At 39.9% G+C, this 17,962-nt stretch overlaps 1 protein-coding gene across 4 annotated transcripts in view; it reads left to right on the top strand.

Moving 5' to 3' along the window:
• The window catches only part of DIAPH1 (diaphanous related formin 1), a 295,385-nt gene that overhangs the window by 258,993 nt on the left and 18,430 nt on the right, over positions 1 to 17,962 (top strand). For all 4 annotated transcript variants that reach the window (XM_029583290.1, XM_029583289.1, XM_029583291.1 and 1 more), the window contains one exon: positions 611 to 697. In XM_029583290.1, the coding sequence (XP_029439150.1) occupies positions 611 to 697 (87 nt within the window). The remainder of the gene's footprint in view (positions 1 to 610; positions 698 to 17,962) is intronic.

Genomic DNA, 17,962 nt, shown 5'->3' with positions numbered 1-17,962 from the left:
TAAAACATCTAGAATTATACGTCCAGCAGAGATGATAGGAGCTAGAACAATGGTAGAATTCATGGAGGCAAGGGATGTTAGTGGCAAAGTGAGGGGGATGACCACAGATTTAAGAGCAGAAACAGCACAGGAGGCAGGCACCAGTGGGCAGATTGAGCAGTCCAAGTAACCCTGATCTGCCAGCATTGTCTATGATTTATATAATCATCAGGCTTGGGAGGGCCTAGTGTCATTTTCATGATATTGTGCTGTGAGGGCTCCTGCCATGGTACAGAAGTGTGCGGTAAATTGCTATGGTACTTCCAAGAGGTAAAGCTGCCAAATTGGCAATGGCAAGTGTTTTAAGAAGAGTTTTTGGGTTTTTTTTCCCCGCAATGATACCAAGAGTGATTGGTGCCATTGTTGGATATGAGAAGTAGAAAGGTGGAGGGCAGTGCTAAAATGACCGAAGATGAAACCTGTATCTCCATTAATCAGTGGAAAGAGGTAGAAGAGATGGCATTGTTGATACGAAGAAAAATTGTTTTACATTATACCGTTTGGGAAAATTTCAGATGCTGATTTCTATTATCAACTGAATCTTCACTTGCTTTTATTGGTATTTTTGCAGAGGGTGATGAAACGGGTGTGATGGATAGTCTGCTCGAGGCTTTACAATCTGGTGCAGCATTTAGAAGAAAGAGGGGACCTCGCCAGGGTAAGTACCCCATATTGTTAAATACAGGGTGTGAGTGATCCATCCTAGAAAGAAGTGAGAGAGTAGCGGAATGAAAACCATACTCTCCAAAATCAGACACACTACATAGGTAAATTCCATGTAATTGAAGTGAGCAGTGGCCTTGAGAGTGAAAAAAGCTGTTTAGTTACCATTTATAGAAACTCCAAAATAGATACTAACAAATTAAAATTTGGTATATGAAGGTTATGAAAGAATGGTCTTTGTCAGTATAAACACCTTCTCCTGGGCACATGAAGTCAATATTATGTGCTGCCGTGCAAAAGACCTGCGTGCGTTTGGATCTAGCTCTTTCTTGTGGGTGGCAGCATCCACAAACCCTGGATAGAGTCCCAACTAAGCTGGAGCACATTTATGCCAAGATCTGAAGGTAACCACAGTCCATGTCTCTCAGCTAGAGAACTGTCACTTAGTAGTTGGGTTAGATATGGAGGTAAAAAAAGAAAAAACAATTTAGGAAAAAGCACTGTGGTATATAATGATTCATGGCATCTTAACCTCATGTTGCATAAGTTCTGACTGAACAGGAAGGTTAAAAGAGCAGCACAAAATAAACATTCAGGACCTCCTCTGTCTATAATCGATGGGGTGCAGGATTGAGGTCACTAGCCTAGTAGTTTTTGAAAGTACAGCTCTACCTGTGTGTGATGATTAAACTATGCTTGACATTTAGAGGGAGAGAGAATCACTAGTTTTATTGTGAATGTAAGCTGCTTTTGCAAAGAGTGATCTCTTGTCAACATTAGAACATACAAAGCTGATGATGAGTCCATTCCACTTTGGAGCAATCTATTTCGATGCTGCTCAGAAGTGAGAAGTCACTTGACTGCTGGAACAAATTAACAGAAGTTTGTGTTAATACAATGTTGCTTCAGGTTTAGATGTTTGTGTGGTATCAAGTACCTGTTGGCAATCTGCATTCAGGCAACAAGGAAGGGATGATTGTGTAAATATAAAAACATGAATGGCCTACAAAATAAGAACAGTAAACTACTATTATACTACAGGTGCTACAGAGGGAAAATCTATGAATTATATTTTAAGTATATGCTCTGCCCATTTTATAGAATTCACTTCCATTGATTCTCTATCTTGGACACTGAGTGCAGGTGCAGTGCTTCTGCACTGAACTCAGTTTTATTCTTTGCAACCTTTGTTAAAAGCATTGAAATAGAAATAATTCTTGCTGTGGTTACATCTTTGTAAATCATAAAGGGTGACGTGATATGTCTCAGATGACAGCCCACTAGCTTTGCCATTATGGTATTTTATACTGCAGCCTTGTGCTTAACAAGCATATCACACAGGCAGGACAAGAGAGGGCTATTGATTCAGATTCCCAGGCTGCAAAGACACTTTACTAGCACAAAAGCTATTCATCACTGTTTGATGTTTTGATATTAACTCTTCTTAGCCTACACAGAAATGATGGAAAAATGAGGTCAGTGCTGTCCCAATACCATCTAATGGCATTAGAACATGATTCATTTCTTCTACCCATAATTTTGCCCATGCCTTTTCCTCTTGATCTTGCTTATGCTTCCTTTTCACACCTTTTATTTCTTCTTTTTTCTCTTTAGCTTCTACTTTATTTTATCCTAAAAATTCTTCCTACCCAACCCCTAATATTGCATAACATTTCCTCTCTCTAACTTTAATTTCTGCCTTTACTCTTTATGAAATTGTTTGCTGCAGGACTGCTAAACTATAGTGGTCAAAAGACTGGAACTCTACCTCTTCTAGTCCTCCTGCTTAAGAAGTGTTTCATGAATTAGATTGGTAAATGGATAAAGAAGGTTGCCAAGATCTAGGCTGTTTTTTTAGTTGACATTTTCTTAGATGATACATAATTGTGAATGCATAATTTCCAATCAGTTCCTTGTTCAGGTAATTTAGGGGTGTCTATCTCCAGTTCATAAGAGCCACAAACAGGCCTGGTTTACAGAATATCCACAATGAATATGCATGAGAGAGATTTGTATGCACTGCCTTCATTGTATATAAATCTATCTCATGCATATTCATTGTGAATATCCTGAAAACTAGACCTGTTTGTGGCTCTTGAGGATCAGAGTTAGCAACCCCTGAGAATTGTGGTCTAAAGCAAAGCTTCCCCGACCTGTCCAGAGGACAGTCAGGTTTCAGGATGTCCACAGGGAGTATGCATGAGATAAAGAAGCATATATTAGAAATCCAATATATGCAGATTTACTTCATGTGTATTCATTGTGGATATCCTGAAAGCCTGATTGACTATGGGGTCCCTAAGACAGGTTTAGGTCAGGATGCTCTGTCTAATGCATCCTAGATTATGGCACTATGAGGTAATGGAGCACTGAGCGCATGACTTTATTTACAATATTTGTGATACATTATATTGTCGAAGTGCTCAGGGCATTGAACACAGTTTAAAACAACCTACATACACAGTGAAATAAAAAATGTCAGACATAATCCAGTCACCCAGGGCCAGAAAATAAGGTAATCAAATGATCAACTTTAAATCATCACATTGGATACAATACAACTTATCCTAACAATTAAAATAATTAGGACAGACAACTATAGGTGATAGATGAAAGAATCAGCCAGTTAGGATCCAAACTTGAATAACATTGTATTGTGTATTCAGTTAGATTCTAGCTCACTGCCTGCCATTCTAGTCAGTTGCAATCTGTTTAGGTTCTTGATATATTCTAAAAGGTTAGGCATTAAAGTTTTTAGAAATTTCCAAAAGATAACCATTTTGGAAGAGATGGAAAAAGTCCTCTGCTTTATAATTAAAAATAAAAATGTTTATTTCATAAGATGAGATTATAAATTAAAACATATATAAAAGCACGGCACAAGTCCCAGTATTTAGGTCAAAAGTCAAATCGTATTTATTTATTTATTTAAACACTTTTATATGCCGAAGTTCGTATGGATATCACATCGGTTTACATAAAACAAAGGAAGCAGAGGGAGCAAAATTGGAAAAAAAAAGTTATAATAAAACAATTAATTGATTAAATAAGAGGATCTAAGAAAGAAGAGGAGGGAAGAGACAAGCGGATCGGAGAGGGGGGTGAAAGGTAGAGGAAAAGTTAACTGGAGAAATATAACATAACATAATCTTGGAAAGATCTCTGCCGTATTTTGAGTGGGGGAGGAGAACAACGCCATAGGGATAATAACCCCAGGAAATTCTACTCCATATACTACAAGATGGACAGATACCCAACTTACACTAGGGTAAAATTATCCAACTGTTTTACTGCAGAATAATTCCTCATTGTAAAGATTTGGTAAAAGGTGCATCTTTACCTGAAGCAAGAGTATGCACTTCATTCCTAAACTAAATCTCCACAGCACAATTCCCTGTGAAGAGATTCCAACAGCAAAATAATGCACAAGCACTAGAAGTAGGGCAACATTCTCCAATGTGAGTTCCTTTTGCCCTCAGAAAGGAGTTAAAGGAATGAATCCCAAATTTGATTTGACAGAAACATAAAAGGAAGAATTGTCAAGAAGTAAGGATTGCCAGAAGTTTGTCTCTCTTATATGTTTAATTCATCTGATAGATACAGCTTCTGTAGAAGGAAGAGAGCAATACAAGTGTGTGCTTTAACTCATTATGGGCTTATTCCTCCTTATCTTATGATCATCCTCCTGTTACATACTGCATGAATCATGCATTAAAGTCCTTTTTTATGAACGGGACCTACCAAACATCCAAGCTGCATAGTGATAACTGTAAATACGGAGACTGCTTTTGGAATCTAATGAACAATCCCAGTAAACACTACCCATTCAGGTGAAATCCAGAACTGAAGTTAAACAGCTTTTTTGCATCTGTTATCTTTACAACACTGTATCACCTTCAAAGAGGATAATGAAAACAATACATAGGCTAGCAGAGAAGTACTACACACCGAAAAGAGCATAAAGAACGAGAGGACTCTGTGGAAATGCTACAGTCTGTCCCGCAAACTAACAATAGTAACCTGGGAAGAGATAGCTAAGTTGCTCATCTATAACAGGTGTTCTCTGTAAACAGGATAAATCAGCCACACAAGTGTGTGACGTTATCTTGAGTTCAGAAAGACTGACCAGGTCTTGATGAGCATGTATGAGCCTTCTCATGTAACCGCTGCTATGTGAGTCTCCTCAGGCTTACTAGAATGCTAAACTTCAAATCTAAGGGGAAGTGAGAGTTATTGTGTATCTGATTAATCCTGTAGTTTAGGGGAACACCTGTTATATGTGAGCAACTAAGCTTTCTCCATGGACAAGCAGGATAAAGTCACCTACACAATTGGGGCTTTCAGGCTGAGAGTTGTTTTATATTTCAGTAGATCATTGTAAACCATGTTTAACGCCAGAAAATGGAGGGAAGAGTTGAAGGAATGAATTAAATAAGTTTCACAGAAGTGCCTGTATAAAACAGCTGACCTGCCGGGAAGCATTTTGTAGACAGTAATGAGCAGTGAAAGTGGGCATGGAAGACCAAGTAGCAGTCTTGCAGATATCTTCTATGAAAGCAGAGAAAAAAAATCTGCTAAAGAAGTTACTGTGGGATTTTACCTTACTCTGAAGATACTGATTTGATTGACAAGCAATCAAAGATCCAAATTGAAAGAGGAGTCTTTGTAATCGTAAAAACCTGCTTAACTGGGTAAAAAGAAGCCAACAGTTGCAAGAACTTCTTGTGGAATTTTTTTCCAAATAGAAAAGTAATGCTTTTCTACAGTCCAATGTGTGGAGATTCTGGTCAATCTTATAGATGTGTGATCTTGAAAAAATGATGGTAAAACAATGGCTTGATTTAAATGAAATTGGGAAACCACTTTTTGGAGAAATTTAAGATGTAAAGAACTGAATATAAGGGGAGCTTGAGACTGGGGCTTGTAATTCACTTACTCTTTAGGCAGAAGTTACTGCTATTAAAAATAACTTTCTAAGAAAGGAATCTGAGATATGCTGTCGCTAATAGCTTGGATGGTGGCTTCTTGAGCTAATCCAGAACTACATTTAGATCCTAGGGAACAGGGGCATCCTTTATTGAAGGCTTCAGGTGTGTAAGGCCTTGGTTGATGGGAAATAGACACACCATCGCAAACATTATGGTGTGCTGCTCTAGTGCTAATGTGAACTCTTCACAGAATTCATTTTCAATCCAGAGTCCAACAGGTTTAGAAGTTACTAAAGTAAGAAAGGGACACGACAGTTAGAGAAAGACTAACCTAAATGTGAAGCCCAGATTCAAAATTGTTTCATTTAAAGTTTTAAGATCTTGTGGTAGTGTTTTTATTGAGGCTACAAGAACCTTCTTTACTTCAAAAGGCAAATGCTGGCTTTCAACATCTATGCTAAAGTAATTTAGCTATCATGTTAGTCCACTAGAATGCACAGAAGTGTTAACAAAAAAAAATATATGGGATACATTTCTGACCAAAAGAAGAAAATATTAGTTCTTGAATGCTAGTAAAGAAATGTATTTAGTCAAATGAAAAGGTATCACCATATATATATATTTTTTTTTTTTATTTTTTATATAACTTCTTTCTGAACATCTGTGCTTTCAGAGCCAAAAAGTGAAGGTTAGGATATAGAAGATTCCCATTGCACTGTGTGATGGGAGATGGGAATCTTTGTAATACTGTTTGTTGAATCGATATGCATGCCCATTTCCAGATCTTGGAGGCCTCTAGGCAAAAAGAAAAAGAGCCTGTTCCCCCCCCCCCCCCCTTGTTGACCTAAAACGTATTTGATTGCAAGTTTGAATCAACATCACAGTGTGCTTCAGCCATGGAATGAACATTTTGAAAGCATTGAAGATTGCTCTTAAATATAGATGGTTTATATGATGCAAGTTTTCTTCTCACAAACAGGCTCATTTGAGAGAGGAAGTATAGAAAACTGTTAGTGTATTGAAACTGGGGTTGGTTAAAAAAAAAATTGACCTTTGAAAAGATTTGAATTATCCAACCACTATGTCAAAGGTTTGACAATATTTGGATATTTTAACTTTGTGAGGATGGTTGAAGATGTTGGTTCCACTGAAACTTCAGTTGCCACTGAGTCTGTCTCATGTGAAAACATGCAAAGGGGATGACAAGGACTCTTACTGCCATGTGAACTATCTTAGGAGTTACCACCTAGGAAAGAGATCTAAGCATCAGTGGTTTATCTTCGTAACTGCATGGGGAGACCGGAAACCGTTCCAGAAGACGGTGTGCAAAATCTAAAGCGTAGCCTTGATTTATCACAGTAAGGACCCACTGGTCCGACGTCACCTTGACCCAATCCTCGTAAAACAGGGACAATCTGCCCCCGACCGCTGGAACAGAGGAATAGGTTGGCGTCCCTTCATTGGGAAGACTTGGCCCCAGATGCGGACTGGGTAGCCCCAGTTCTGCCAAAGTGTCGGCCACGAAAGGGCTGAGACCAGGACTGTTGGCGACTGGACGCTTGCGGAAAGGAAGAAGCTGGAGCTCTGGACGGAAGAAATCTACGATTCCCTCTGAATCGAGACTGTGAAGAAAAGGAGCCCCTCGACTTGGGCCTATCCTCTGACAGTCGGTGAACCTTGTTCTCCCCCAGGGATTGAATCATATCCTCGAGGTCCTTGCCAAAAATCAATTTACCCTTGAAAAGCAATGACCCAGCTGAGCCTTGGAGGAAATATCCGCCGACCAGTTTCTTAACCACACGAGCCGAGACTGCCGGCACCATGGATCTGGCCGAAGTCCGTAACAGATCATAAAGTGCATCCGCACTATAAGCGATCAAAGCGTCCAGAAGCCCTGCTTGCTGTGTTTCTGCATCGGAAAGACTAGCATAGCCTGTAACTGCTGAACCCAGCAAAGGCCCGCTCGTAAGGCAAAATTGCTGCACATAGCTGCCCGCACTCCCAGTGCCAAGACTTCAAAAGTTTTCTTGAGCTGCAGCTCCAACTTTCTATCCTGCAGGTCCTTCAGGGCATTAGCACCTGTAACTGGGAGGCCTTGCACCTCCAGCATCTGCTGGAGTCAGAGAAATACTGCCAGACTGTAGGTGGCACCATCCCACACAAGGTGGAGCCCCGCCCCGAAAACCTCTCCGTCTACACCCGCCATCCGAAACGGTTCCAAAATGTCTTTATCTTTATGAACTAATTGACCAGAATCTGTCTTGAGGGTAGAGATTTGATATCTATGTTGATGTTTCAGATAATTAACCAATAATTGTCTGCTCTTGTTGTTGTCTTAGTAGTAACAGGCCTTACCTGAAAAAATAAAGGCCAGCTCTGTCACTAAGTCTTACTACATTCATATTTCTTACAGAGAAGCACAATGAGAGTACAAGGACAAGCAGTAGCAATCTGAGCTGCCTCTAGAGCATATATTTCTTGCTCTAGTGATTGCAGTTCAACACGATGTTCCTTATTGTTATAGGTGGTATGAAATTATATGTCCTCTGATAGTTGGCTTAAATGCTGTCTAGACTGTAATGAGGTATCTATTGTGGTATTGTCCAAAAAATTAATCATTGAGTTTAGACACCAAAATGGTACAAATTGAGGATCTGCCAGTAAAGTAGGATTAAATCTCCAAGTACGATTAAGACTCAGTCCTTCAGACCAAGTGAAGGATGTGCAAATACTGTATGATCCGAAATCAGATTAGGGTGAATATCAGCTGCCACCAAGTCAGGGAGAAGTATCAAAGAGATAAGAAAAAAAAAAATATGAAAATAGGATTGCTGCAGACTTGAAAAGTAAGTAAAATCTTTATCCGTCGGGTGTAGAAGACACCTCAGATCTGAGAGACCTTGTTGCTTCATGTATAGAAGAGCTTGATGGGTCCTAGAAGAATGGCTCTTACATTTGGATTGCTTATCAAGAAATGGATCCATAGGCAAACTAAAATCAACACCCAGAAGAATTTCAGTATCCACAAATTCCAATAGAATGTAGATTGTAGTGCAAAAAAAATCTGGATCTTCTGTATTGGGAGCATAGATGTTAAAAAGGAGAGAAACTTAGAGCGAATCTTCAAAAGTGCCCCGATCTATCTGCTCATATCATCTAAGGAAGATGCCACTATCTGAGCCTCCAATTTTTTATGCAACAAAATTGCCACCCCTCGTATCTTTCGTTTCTTACTCTTGGTAGAGGGAAAAAAAACATATCTCCTACCAAAGACTGCTTCAATTTCTGAGATTTCAAGGAATTAAGATGGGTCTCCTGAAAAAGCAAATATCTGGATGTAGCGATCCTAAATGATGAACTTTCTTCCTTCTAATAGGATGAGTCATGCCATTGACATTCAACAAAACACACCAAACTTTAGCCAAGACCAATAATAGAAAATAACACTAGAAAACCTGGTCTCCTTGAGATAAAAAAAAATAAAATAAAATAAGCTCCAGAGTTTCAAATGAGTCACATCAGATGTCAAAAAGGAAAAAATAAATAAGAAAAAGGCAAAATAAGAAATGGCTCTGAATGCAAGCCATACCAGGCAAAAAGAAAGTGAAGTGAAAAACGAATGGGGTCAGTGATAGCTAGACAAAGGACTAGCATAAGTACATCTGCTGTGTTAGCCACAGTGAAACCAGGATTGAACCTTTTGAATAAAAAAAAAAAAATGCACAGTAAGGTAATAGATTACTCACAGCACTGTAGTTCCAGAATCACAATCAAGTCACCACTGAATCGGCAGTAGCTATCTCAGTGAGGAATGTTTGTAAGGCCTCTAGCGATTCAAAGCTTCCGGTGCGATTAATAGTGACTTTCATAACCGCCGGATAGTAGAGCTCAAATTGTGCACCAGCATGACGAAGTTGAGGCCACAAATTTAGCAAGGCCTTGCAACGCTGAGTCGAATTTGCTAGGTCTGGAACAAACAAAATTTTATTGCTGTCAATCACAAGTGCTGACTTTAGTTTCCTTGTTGATTGAAGAATTTCTAATGCCTGGGATTAACAAAGGGTTTTCAGCACAACTGGATGAGGAAAGGAGTTTTTCAGAGGTTTAGAAGGGACCCAGTAAGCCTTCTCAGTTTCAAAAGAGTGAGTGAACTGGAGATCCAACCATTTTGGGATATTTAATTTCAAATAAGAAATCATATCAGAACCTTCAATACCTTCGCGCAGCCCCAGTAATCTTATGTAATTTCTACGATTGCGGTTATCTAAATCCGCCACATCTTGTTGCAACAATTTCATCTTTTTAATGACCATAGGAAGCTGTATCATCTCCATCGCTAGTGCAGAGGTACAGTGTTTGAGGTCTTCCAGACATCGCACATATGAAGTGTTTGGCTGAGAGTTCAGTGACTTCAATTTTTATTTTCCCCTGTTGCAGCAACATTTATCTTTAATATTTCCTTAAGTTGCAGCAGTTCAGACATACACAAAAAAACCTAAAAAAACTGGTGTGATCTATGATTATACAACACAACGCATTGTATTTAAATGTCAGTCACTCTCATTAATAAGTCAATCAACTACTCAGTATAATGAAGGTCAAAACACAAATTCAGTATTGTTTGGATAATATGTTTTTGTTTTCTCAATGTGTGTTTAAAGTGAATTTTCAGTTTTGCCATATTTTCGTTATTCACTTAGTGGGTTCACGTATTTGATACTATTCTTGAGGCATGCAAAGAGTATGTTGGTTGGGCATGGCTGAACTGTGATGAATGTTTTAGGGACAAAATGGAAGAGAATCGTTTCATGTTGTGGGGGTACTCAGGATATGGGGTTGGGCTTATGTAGATGACTAATAAGGCTACAGATGCTGGAGCTCATATTTGGCCTTCACAAAGGCCTGGGCAGCAAGCAGTGCCTGTGACAGGGCAGGCTTCAGGCAATAACAATACCTGGAGATATAACAACTCATTGTGCAGCTTCCAGTACTGCAAGTTCAAACACGCCTGTTCCATCTGTTTCGCTCTGCAGCCTACTAGCTGATGCTCAAAGAACACCACTGCAGGCAGTACTACAACTACACTTATCTGATAGAATGCCTTTGTCTATGATCTCTTCCAATACAGCTCCATCAGGGGCACAAGAGAAGCTGATGTTATTATTATCGTGCTCAGCTACAAGGAAGCAAGCAAGAGAGCCGGTCTGTCAATTCTTCAGAGCAAAACGTATTTGTTCAGACAGTCAAGTTTGCATATCATTCAAGAGATCTGACTTGATGTTTCGTTGAGAGAGCAGCAAGACAAGCCTTCCTACAGGCCAAGTATTCTGATAGATTGCAGTTATTAGAATACAGAGCTAGACCAACTTGGGTAGGCCTCTCCCACCCCAGTTAATTGTGATGGGTAGTATATTTGGCTCCAGAATGGAGGTGATGGGACTGTGAAGGATCTGCCATACCAGAGACAATATACGAGTCCACAGAGATCTTCCCTGTGTTTTTACCTCCTTTTCAACTTCCATGGGGCAGACAAATTCACCTTTCTTGTCTGTCAGTCCCTGCTGCAGTCCTTTAATTCGGACACATGTACCCCAGAACTCCTGTGTTGGAATGCTTTAGTTGCTCACTTAGCCTTGGGCCTCTGTTCCTCTGTCAGTGGCTGATATCCGGTGTTTCACAGCTTTGTGGCCTCTGCTGTACCCATTCAATTGCTTGCACACGCACACACGGCAATACAGCTGGAGACCAATGGCCGCAAAACAGCGCAACTGCACTAGATCAAAATAGCAGGGACCAGTGGCGGCAAACTCCATCCTGAATGGACTCCAACCTTTACACCAACCTTCCAAGAAAAGGGGAATGTGCTTCCGAGTTACGGGGTTAAAAATGCCTGTGAGCAGCATCATAGGGCGACCACATCCCCCGCCTCCTTCCTCCACTGACTACATTCGAGGCGCAGGAGGAGAAGGAGGGGAAGAGGAAAACAACATCATGTTGGACAGGTCCAGCACGCGTCTCCATGTTAAATGAGGACTCCCATGCACTTGATGTAGACCTTATGTATCCATGGAGAAGGTTCTTCCCCCCATAATAGTAAGCAGGATACTTTTTTTTTTTTTTTTTTACTTATGTGAAGTTACTACAATACAAGTTATCAACAAAATTTCTGAAACTGACTGAGGTTCATCTTTTGTTAACAAATAAAGACCTGCTGAAGTTGAACTTACAAACAAACCAAGAACAACCAGTGACATCCCATTCACATAATAGCAAATGCACATGGGGCCAATTTCAATACAGAGGTGTAGCATCATAGAACTTATCCCAGGAAATTAAGTAATCTTTATTTAGGGCTTTTAAAATAAACCTAGCACCTAACTTTTCAAAATACATCAAATCTTTCATATGAGAGAAACTAAATTGAATAATCTGTGGAACAACTGTAATCCAATATCTTAAAATACCAGCCTTAGCCACCAATATAGCAATTTGAGTAAATTTCAAAAAACTCTTGGGTATGTTCAATGCCCAGTCCATTAACCTAACAAAGCTTCCCCTGAAAAGGTGTATTTTCAAAGAAATAACGCTTTCCACAATTGACAAAACAGTATCCCAATAATCATATAACTTAACACATAATAAAAGCTTATGCATAAGAGTTTTTCATAATGCAACATTTAATACAGGTATCAGTACCTTAGACCTATACAAAATATACAAACTGAATTATAATAACTTCTGTGTAGAATTTTTGAATTGCGTTTCGTGAAATTTCAAACTTATAGATAAACTTTTGAGATTCATAAACAATTTACCCAAACCTTCTGCTGAGACAGTTGTACCCAGTTCCTGAGTCCATTGGGAGGATAATTTAGATAACTGCAGTGAGAGGTTTCTCAAATGTTTATTAAAATTTCTTAATTGTCTGTGCAGTAGGCCCAAGGCGATGTACAAATTAAAAAATACATACGTATATTCAATATAAAACAATAATGTCACCATTAAAATAATGTATGGAAGACTTGCAAAGAATACAAAAACAAAACTCACAAAACAATGAATTTGTCACTAGAGAAAAGTAGCTGATTATTATTAAAAGCTGTGACTCAACTGCAGCTAGCATAAAAACACTTGCTTAAAGAGTGCTGTTTTCAGCACAAATTTTAATGTTCTTAAGCAGTCCAATTGCCTAATCTCTTCTGACAAAGAGTTCCAGAAGGTGGGTACAGCAACAGAAAAGATGCACTCATGGCTTATATAGCTAAGCCAGCCTACTGAGCTGAAGGAATGTTTAAAAGGCCACGCTGTTGAAATCTTAATGCCCGAGTGGGACAATATAACCAAAACAGAGCATTGGCCCAGGGAATCTTGTTAGAGCTGATTAATTTGAAGACAATTATGCCCATTTTATACTGAACTCGTTGAGCTGCAAGAAGCTAATGCAAATCCATCAGCCCCAGTAAAATGTGGTCTCTTCGCTTCCTATCTGTTATAAGACGAGCAGCAGCATTCATTAAAATCTCATCTTGTGCCAAGGAGCTATTTTATTATTCCAGATTCCGAACAACATTATTACATTTGCTAAGGAATCTGGTTGAAAAATACAAGGGCATTATTGTTGTAGCTCCAACATATGCCTTGCTTGTAAATAAGCATAAAAATATTTGTTAGGTAAGCCAAAATCTTTCTTTAATTGCTCAAAGGAATGCAATTGTTTTATAGCGTTTAGTGCTTCATCCAAAATCATTTTCAAAATTACTCTAAATTTTCTTTGAAGTAATATATTTTGGATGGTAGAAAGAATGCTTCTTCCTACATCTCCAACACCTCAGTAACATACTTTTTAAACATATATCTTGGAGGGATGAGAGAGACCAGGGAAACTAGGGTTCAAATGCCATTCTTTGTAACCATGGGCAAGTCATTTCATCCTGCATTGCCTCAGGTACAAATTTATATTGTAAGCCCCCTGAGGACAGGGAAATATCTGCAGTACCTGAATGTAAAGTCACAAAAGGCAGAATATATATAAATAAAAATAAATTAAAGAAAGTTTAAGATCCTCAAGTTTAACTTTTCCTTAACCAAGGAAAGCTTGTCAGATTGGACCTCAGTCTGAGATTCCATCTGAGAAAATTTCTCATTATAATCCCAAAGCGTAATACTGTAAGAAGATTTGAATTGCAATTCTTTCACCATTTCTGACATATCATCCAATCTGTATGATGGACTGCTCCATACTAGACACTGCAGTCCATAATAAGTGCAAGGTGATGGTTTTGGACTTGATTTATGTACCATATTTTAGTCTTGACACTGCATTTGGCAGCAGATGTTTTTGCTGTAGTTGTTGGGGAGGTCCTTGAACCTGGCTTCTTCATGGGGCCGGCTACCTGCCATACTCCTGCTCAGAACGCTGCCAGTCTCAAAATTTCCGCTTTCTGGAGGTGGTGACTGGCAACAACTCTCCCCTACTGCTGTGGTAAATATTTGAACTGTCTGGAAAAGTGGAATATGAATTAAATGAGTAAAATACAGGTTTCTTCTGATGAGGCTGCTGCAAATGCATTGCAGGAAGGGGGCTTGTGCAATTTGCTCCCCAGAGCTGAATGAGAGATCAAGCTGCAGTGAGGAAACGCCTTCCAAAAATCTATTTGGGGCGTTTGGCACTGGAGCCATATATACAGGAGGCACATGTGTGGCGGGAACCATCCTGTTTTCCCTTCCTTTTAACCATTGCTGGTCACAATCAGACACACGTAAGACAGAGCAGGAAGAGCTTGTGTGAACAGGTCTCCTTTTGCCCTGGCCATATTGGAGTCTAAACAGCCTTAATGTATTTTACAATGTAATACTTCAGACCCATATATGCAGCTGCCTGTAGGTGGATTGCTTTACTATTATTACTAAACTATGCTGAGGTAAACTGTGACAGAGGGCTACGGAGATTCTGTTGGAAAAGAAGAGTTTATATGTTTTGGAATCGTGCAAGGTTGCCAGGCTTCATGGAGCTTGTTAATCAGAGCCACAGCTGCACAGGGCCTGCAGGCAGAGAATTCCCATCTGACAGGAGTCATTTCCTGTTAGGCAGGGGTCAATGAGATGACAGTTATCCAGATGCTTCCTGTACCAAGGGCTACAGATTCATCCTTGTTGCCACAGTGTTGTTCTGTTCATTGGAAACAGGACGAAGTCTGCCCTTTTTTCTGCAGAATCAATGAGGATTGAAGAACTATTTATACATTTTCATATTGATGTTAGGGACTCTTAGGTGCTCAGTACTTCTCTCTAGTCTGAACCTTGGAGGAAGGTGCAGTAGCATTGTAATTGGGAAAACCAGAGTTAATCCTTTTCAGGCTGTAAAATATTGTATGAAAATAAAATCATAGAAATTAAAACAATGACTATTCTTTTGTTGTAATTGTATTGCCAAATCGCCCTCCTTCCCTTATTTGTTATAATCATTTTTCTCATAAAGAGCAGTTTTGATGGAAGCTCATAGGTCATGTGACTCTTTTTTTTTTTTTTTTTTTTTTTTCTTCTTCCATTTGTGCATGTGGTCTGTCAGGAGCTTTCCAGAAAATTTCTGGCCATGCCAGAAAGGAAGAACAGCTATTCCATTTTGATGTGGTCACTTGTCAGTGTGAGAGTATTTCACTTGGAGCACTTGGGCATTTTGCAATATTTTGTTTTCCCTGTTCATCTTTCTTAGTGTTTCTATTCAAAGTTTTTAGTTCTTTATGAAGTCTCCTAATTTTTGCTCCCCCCACTATGTGGACCACACTACATTATTTACCGAAGGCCATCTGCTTCCTTAAAATGTGTTGCAGTAAACCCATAGCACCTCAGGCTTTTTTTCTTTTATGAAATCATCTTTCTGAAGAATTTTTTTTTTTTTACTTTATTTTCTAGCCAAATATGTCCACAAAATAAATTAGAAGCTTCAACAGATGTTACGAATGCTTTGTTTTTTGGATGTGACATCTGCTTTAGAATATCATTTTGAATGGTTTGGCCCTGGGGGGAGAAGCTTCAGGCTTGCATCAGCGATCCCTCTAAGTCCAGCATAAAGCTGGCCTTAGAGCCCAGGAAAAGTGTCTGTCTAAGAAGTCACCCTGAAATCCACTGGTTCTACAGTTCTGTCAAAACATTCCTCTCAACACAGTGCTAGTGCCCAGAGCAAGGATTTATTCCTCTCACTGCTCAAGTGCCTCATGGAGCTCCAAGCACTTCAAACACTAGTTCAGAGCTTATATCTAGGCAATTTGGTACCTATGGCTAGGTGAAAAGGTGTGTCCTAACCCTGTTCATGATGATACAACGTGGGAGACATTTTTTTTTTTTTTTAGTTTAAAGCAGAGTACCATTATATTGATAATCTATAAGTAGACAGAAGTGTGAACTTGATCCCAAAAATATGACCCTTACAACTGTATGGATGTGATCTTTAACATCTACCAGAAATGACCCAACTGATTAGTAATTGTTAAGAAGTATAAGTTGCAAAAACAGTGTATGCCTTGATGATGTCATCCACACAGACCCTCAATAAATACAGAATAAGTGACCACAAATTAGAAATATACAGACAAAAGCTGTACTGGAAACAAGAAGACACTCTCAGGCTGATACAGAAACATGCTTTCAGCCAAACACACAGCTTTACTCTCATTGAAATGCACATTTTGTGAGTGTATACCTTATTGCCAATGTGTGTTCAAAAATGTGCAGTCCATGCAAGTGAGGGCATTGAGCATACCCTCCCAATGCAGAGGGGTGTGGTGCCCTAACCCAGATGTTCTTCCTGCTGAAAAGTTTACTCATGGTCAGAGCTGGAGTGGTTTCCACCTGAGCCCAAGCTCGCATTAGCCCCCCTGGCTGGTGAGGAAGGCAGCCTGGAGTTGCGGGAGCTGCAGCTGAATGTTTAAAGCCAGTCCTCTCCCTGGGTTTCTCACTGTTCCCTGCCAGCCCCCTTCTTAATGCTGAATCAGTCTCTTCATTCTCCTCACTGCCTGGATATGCTTATCCCATCCTGGGAAAACAGAGCACGGAAAATAAAGAGGTTCCATAGACTGGACAACAACGGGATCTTTTTTAAGGCTCTGTGCGAGTCCGACAGGAAAGCCAAAGCCAGCAGTGTAGTATATGTAACACATTTCGTTTCATATATAGCCAAATGCTCTGCTGCCACCACCACCCTTCTCACAGCTCTACACCACCTCCCCTCAGAGTTAAAATGTGCATTCAACTGAACGCTTATTTTAACTCTGTATACTTGCTTTTTAAATCCCGATGCATTAACTTACTGCATCAGGAGTTAAAAATTAACCTGTGTGTTAAAACTGTGCGCCGAAATTGTGGTTGCGGGAGCCTTGTTCTCACGGTGTTCAGCTTTGCTTGCTACCTCAGTCTTGTAAGTGATTTTTCTAGAGCTGCAGCTGTTTTCTTTCCTTCACCTTATGGCTGGTTTTTTTTTTAAATTTATTTTCCTCTTTTCCTCTCTCCTCTGCCAGCCGCATGGCGGGCCTTAGGCACTGTGTAGTTTTGCAGAGTCTATTTCTTCCCTTTTTCAAAAAAAAAAAATACACCTGCAGTTTAATATCTGGGTCCTCTCCTTGCTGCCTGTTTTTGTGTAGACTGCTGAGCCTGAGGATTCACCTGAGTTCTACCCAGGCAGGAGTTCCATTTTGTGGGGATTCCCCTGGGGCACTGAACCAGAGCCTTGAATCTTTGAATTGGTGCATCTCCTTGTAGGCCTAGGTCAGGGGACAGCAGCGGCAGCCAGCTGACCATTTTTGCTGGGGACCCTTTTTTGATTACCGAATTGGTTTTCCCCATCCAAGAGTGGCTGCCAGTGGCAGATTGATCACTTCTGAACCTCATTGATCAGTTATTGTGTCTCAGCTCCCAGCTGGAAACTTGAGAGGTTTTTCGGGATCAGGAAGCCCCAATTCCTGTTGCATTCCTGTCCCTTCAGGAAGGGGGGATTGATTGGGTTCCAGGACAATTCTTATGGGTTCCCCTTTGGATGCCTGGTTGTCCACCCCTGCAAGGGGTGTCCCTCATTCTCCATTTCCCGGAGAAGGCATGTCGCTGCTTCTGAATGGATAACAAAAAAGAGATAAATCAAAAAGTCCTTAAAAAATGTTTTATTATGAAGACAACCTTCCTTACTGCTTCTGAATGGCAATTGCACACTGTTCATTGTGGGATCCAAGAAGCAGTTGAGCGGTAGTGCTCTCAGGTTGTTCTAAAGCACAGCAGGTCTGTTTTGTGAGGGAGCCTTTCCAGAGTAGCTCTATGGTGAAGATTAGGGGTTTCTCCCATCCAGG

The sequence above is a fragment of the Rhinatrema bivittatum genome, chromosome 18 (genome assembly GCF_901001135.1).
Source record: "Rhinatrema bivittatum chromosome 18, aRhiBiv1.1, whole genome shotgun sequence".
NCBI classification, from domain to species: Eukaryota; Metazoa; Chordata; class Amphibia; order Gymnophiona; family Rhinatrematidae; genus Rhinatrema; species Rhinatrema bivittatum.
The sequence above is the reverse complement of the archived record's forward strand: the minus strand, read 5'-3'. Positions and strand labels throughout refer to the sequence as shown.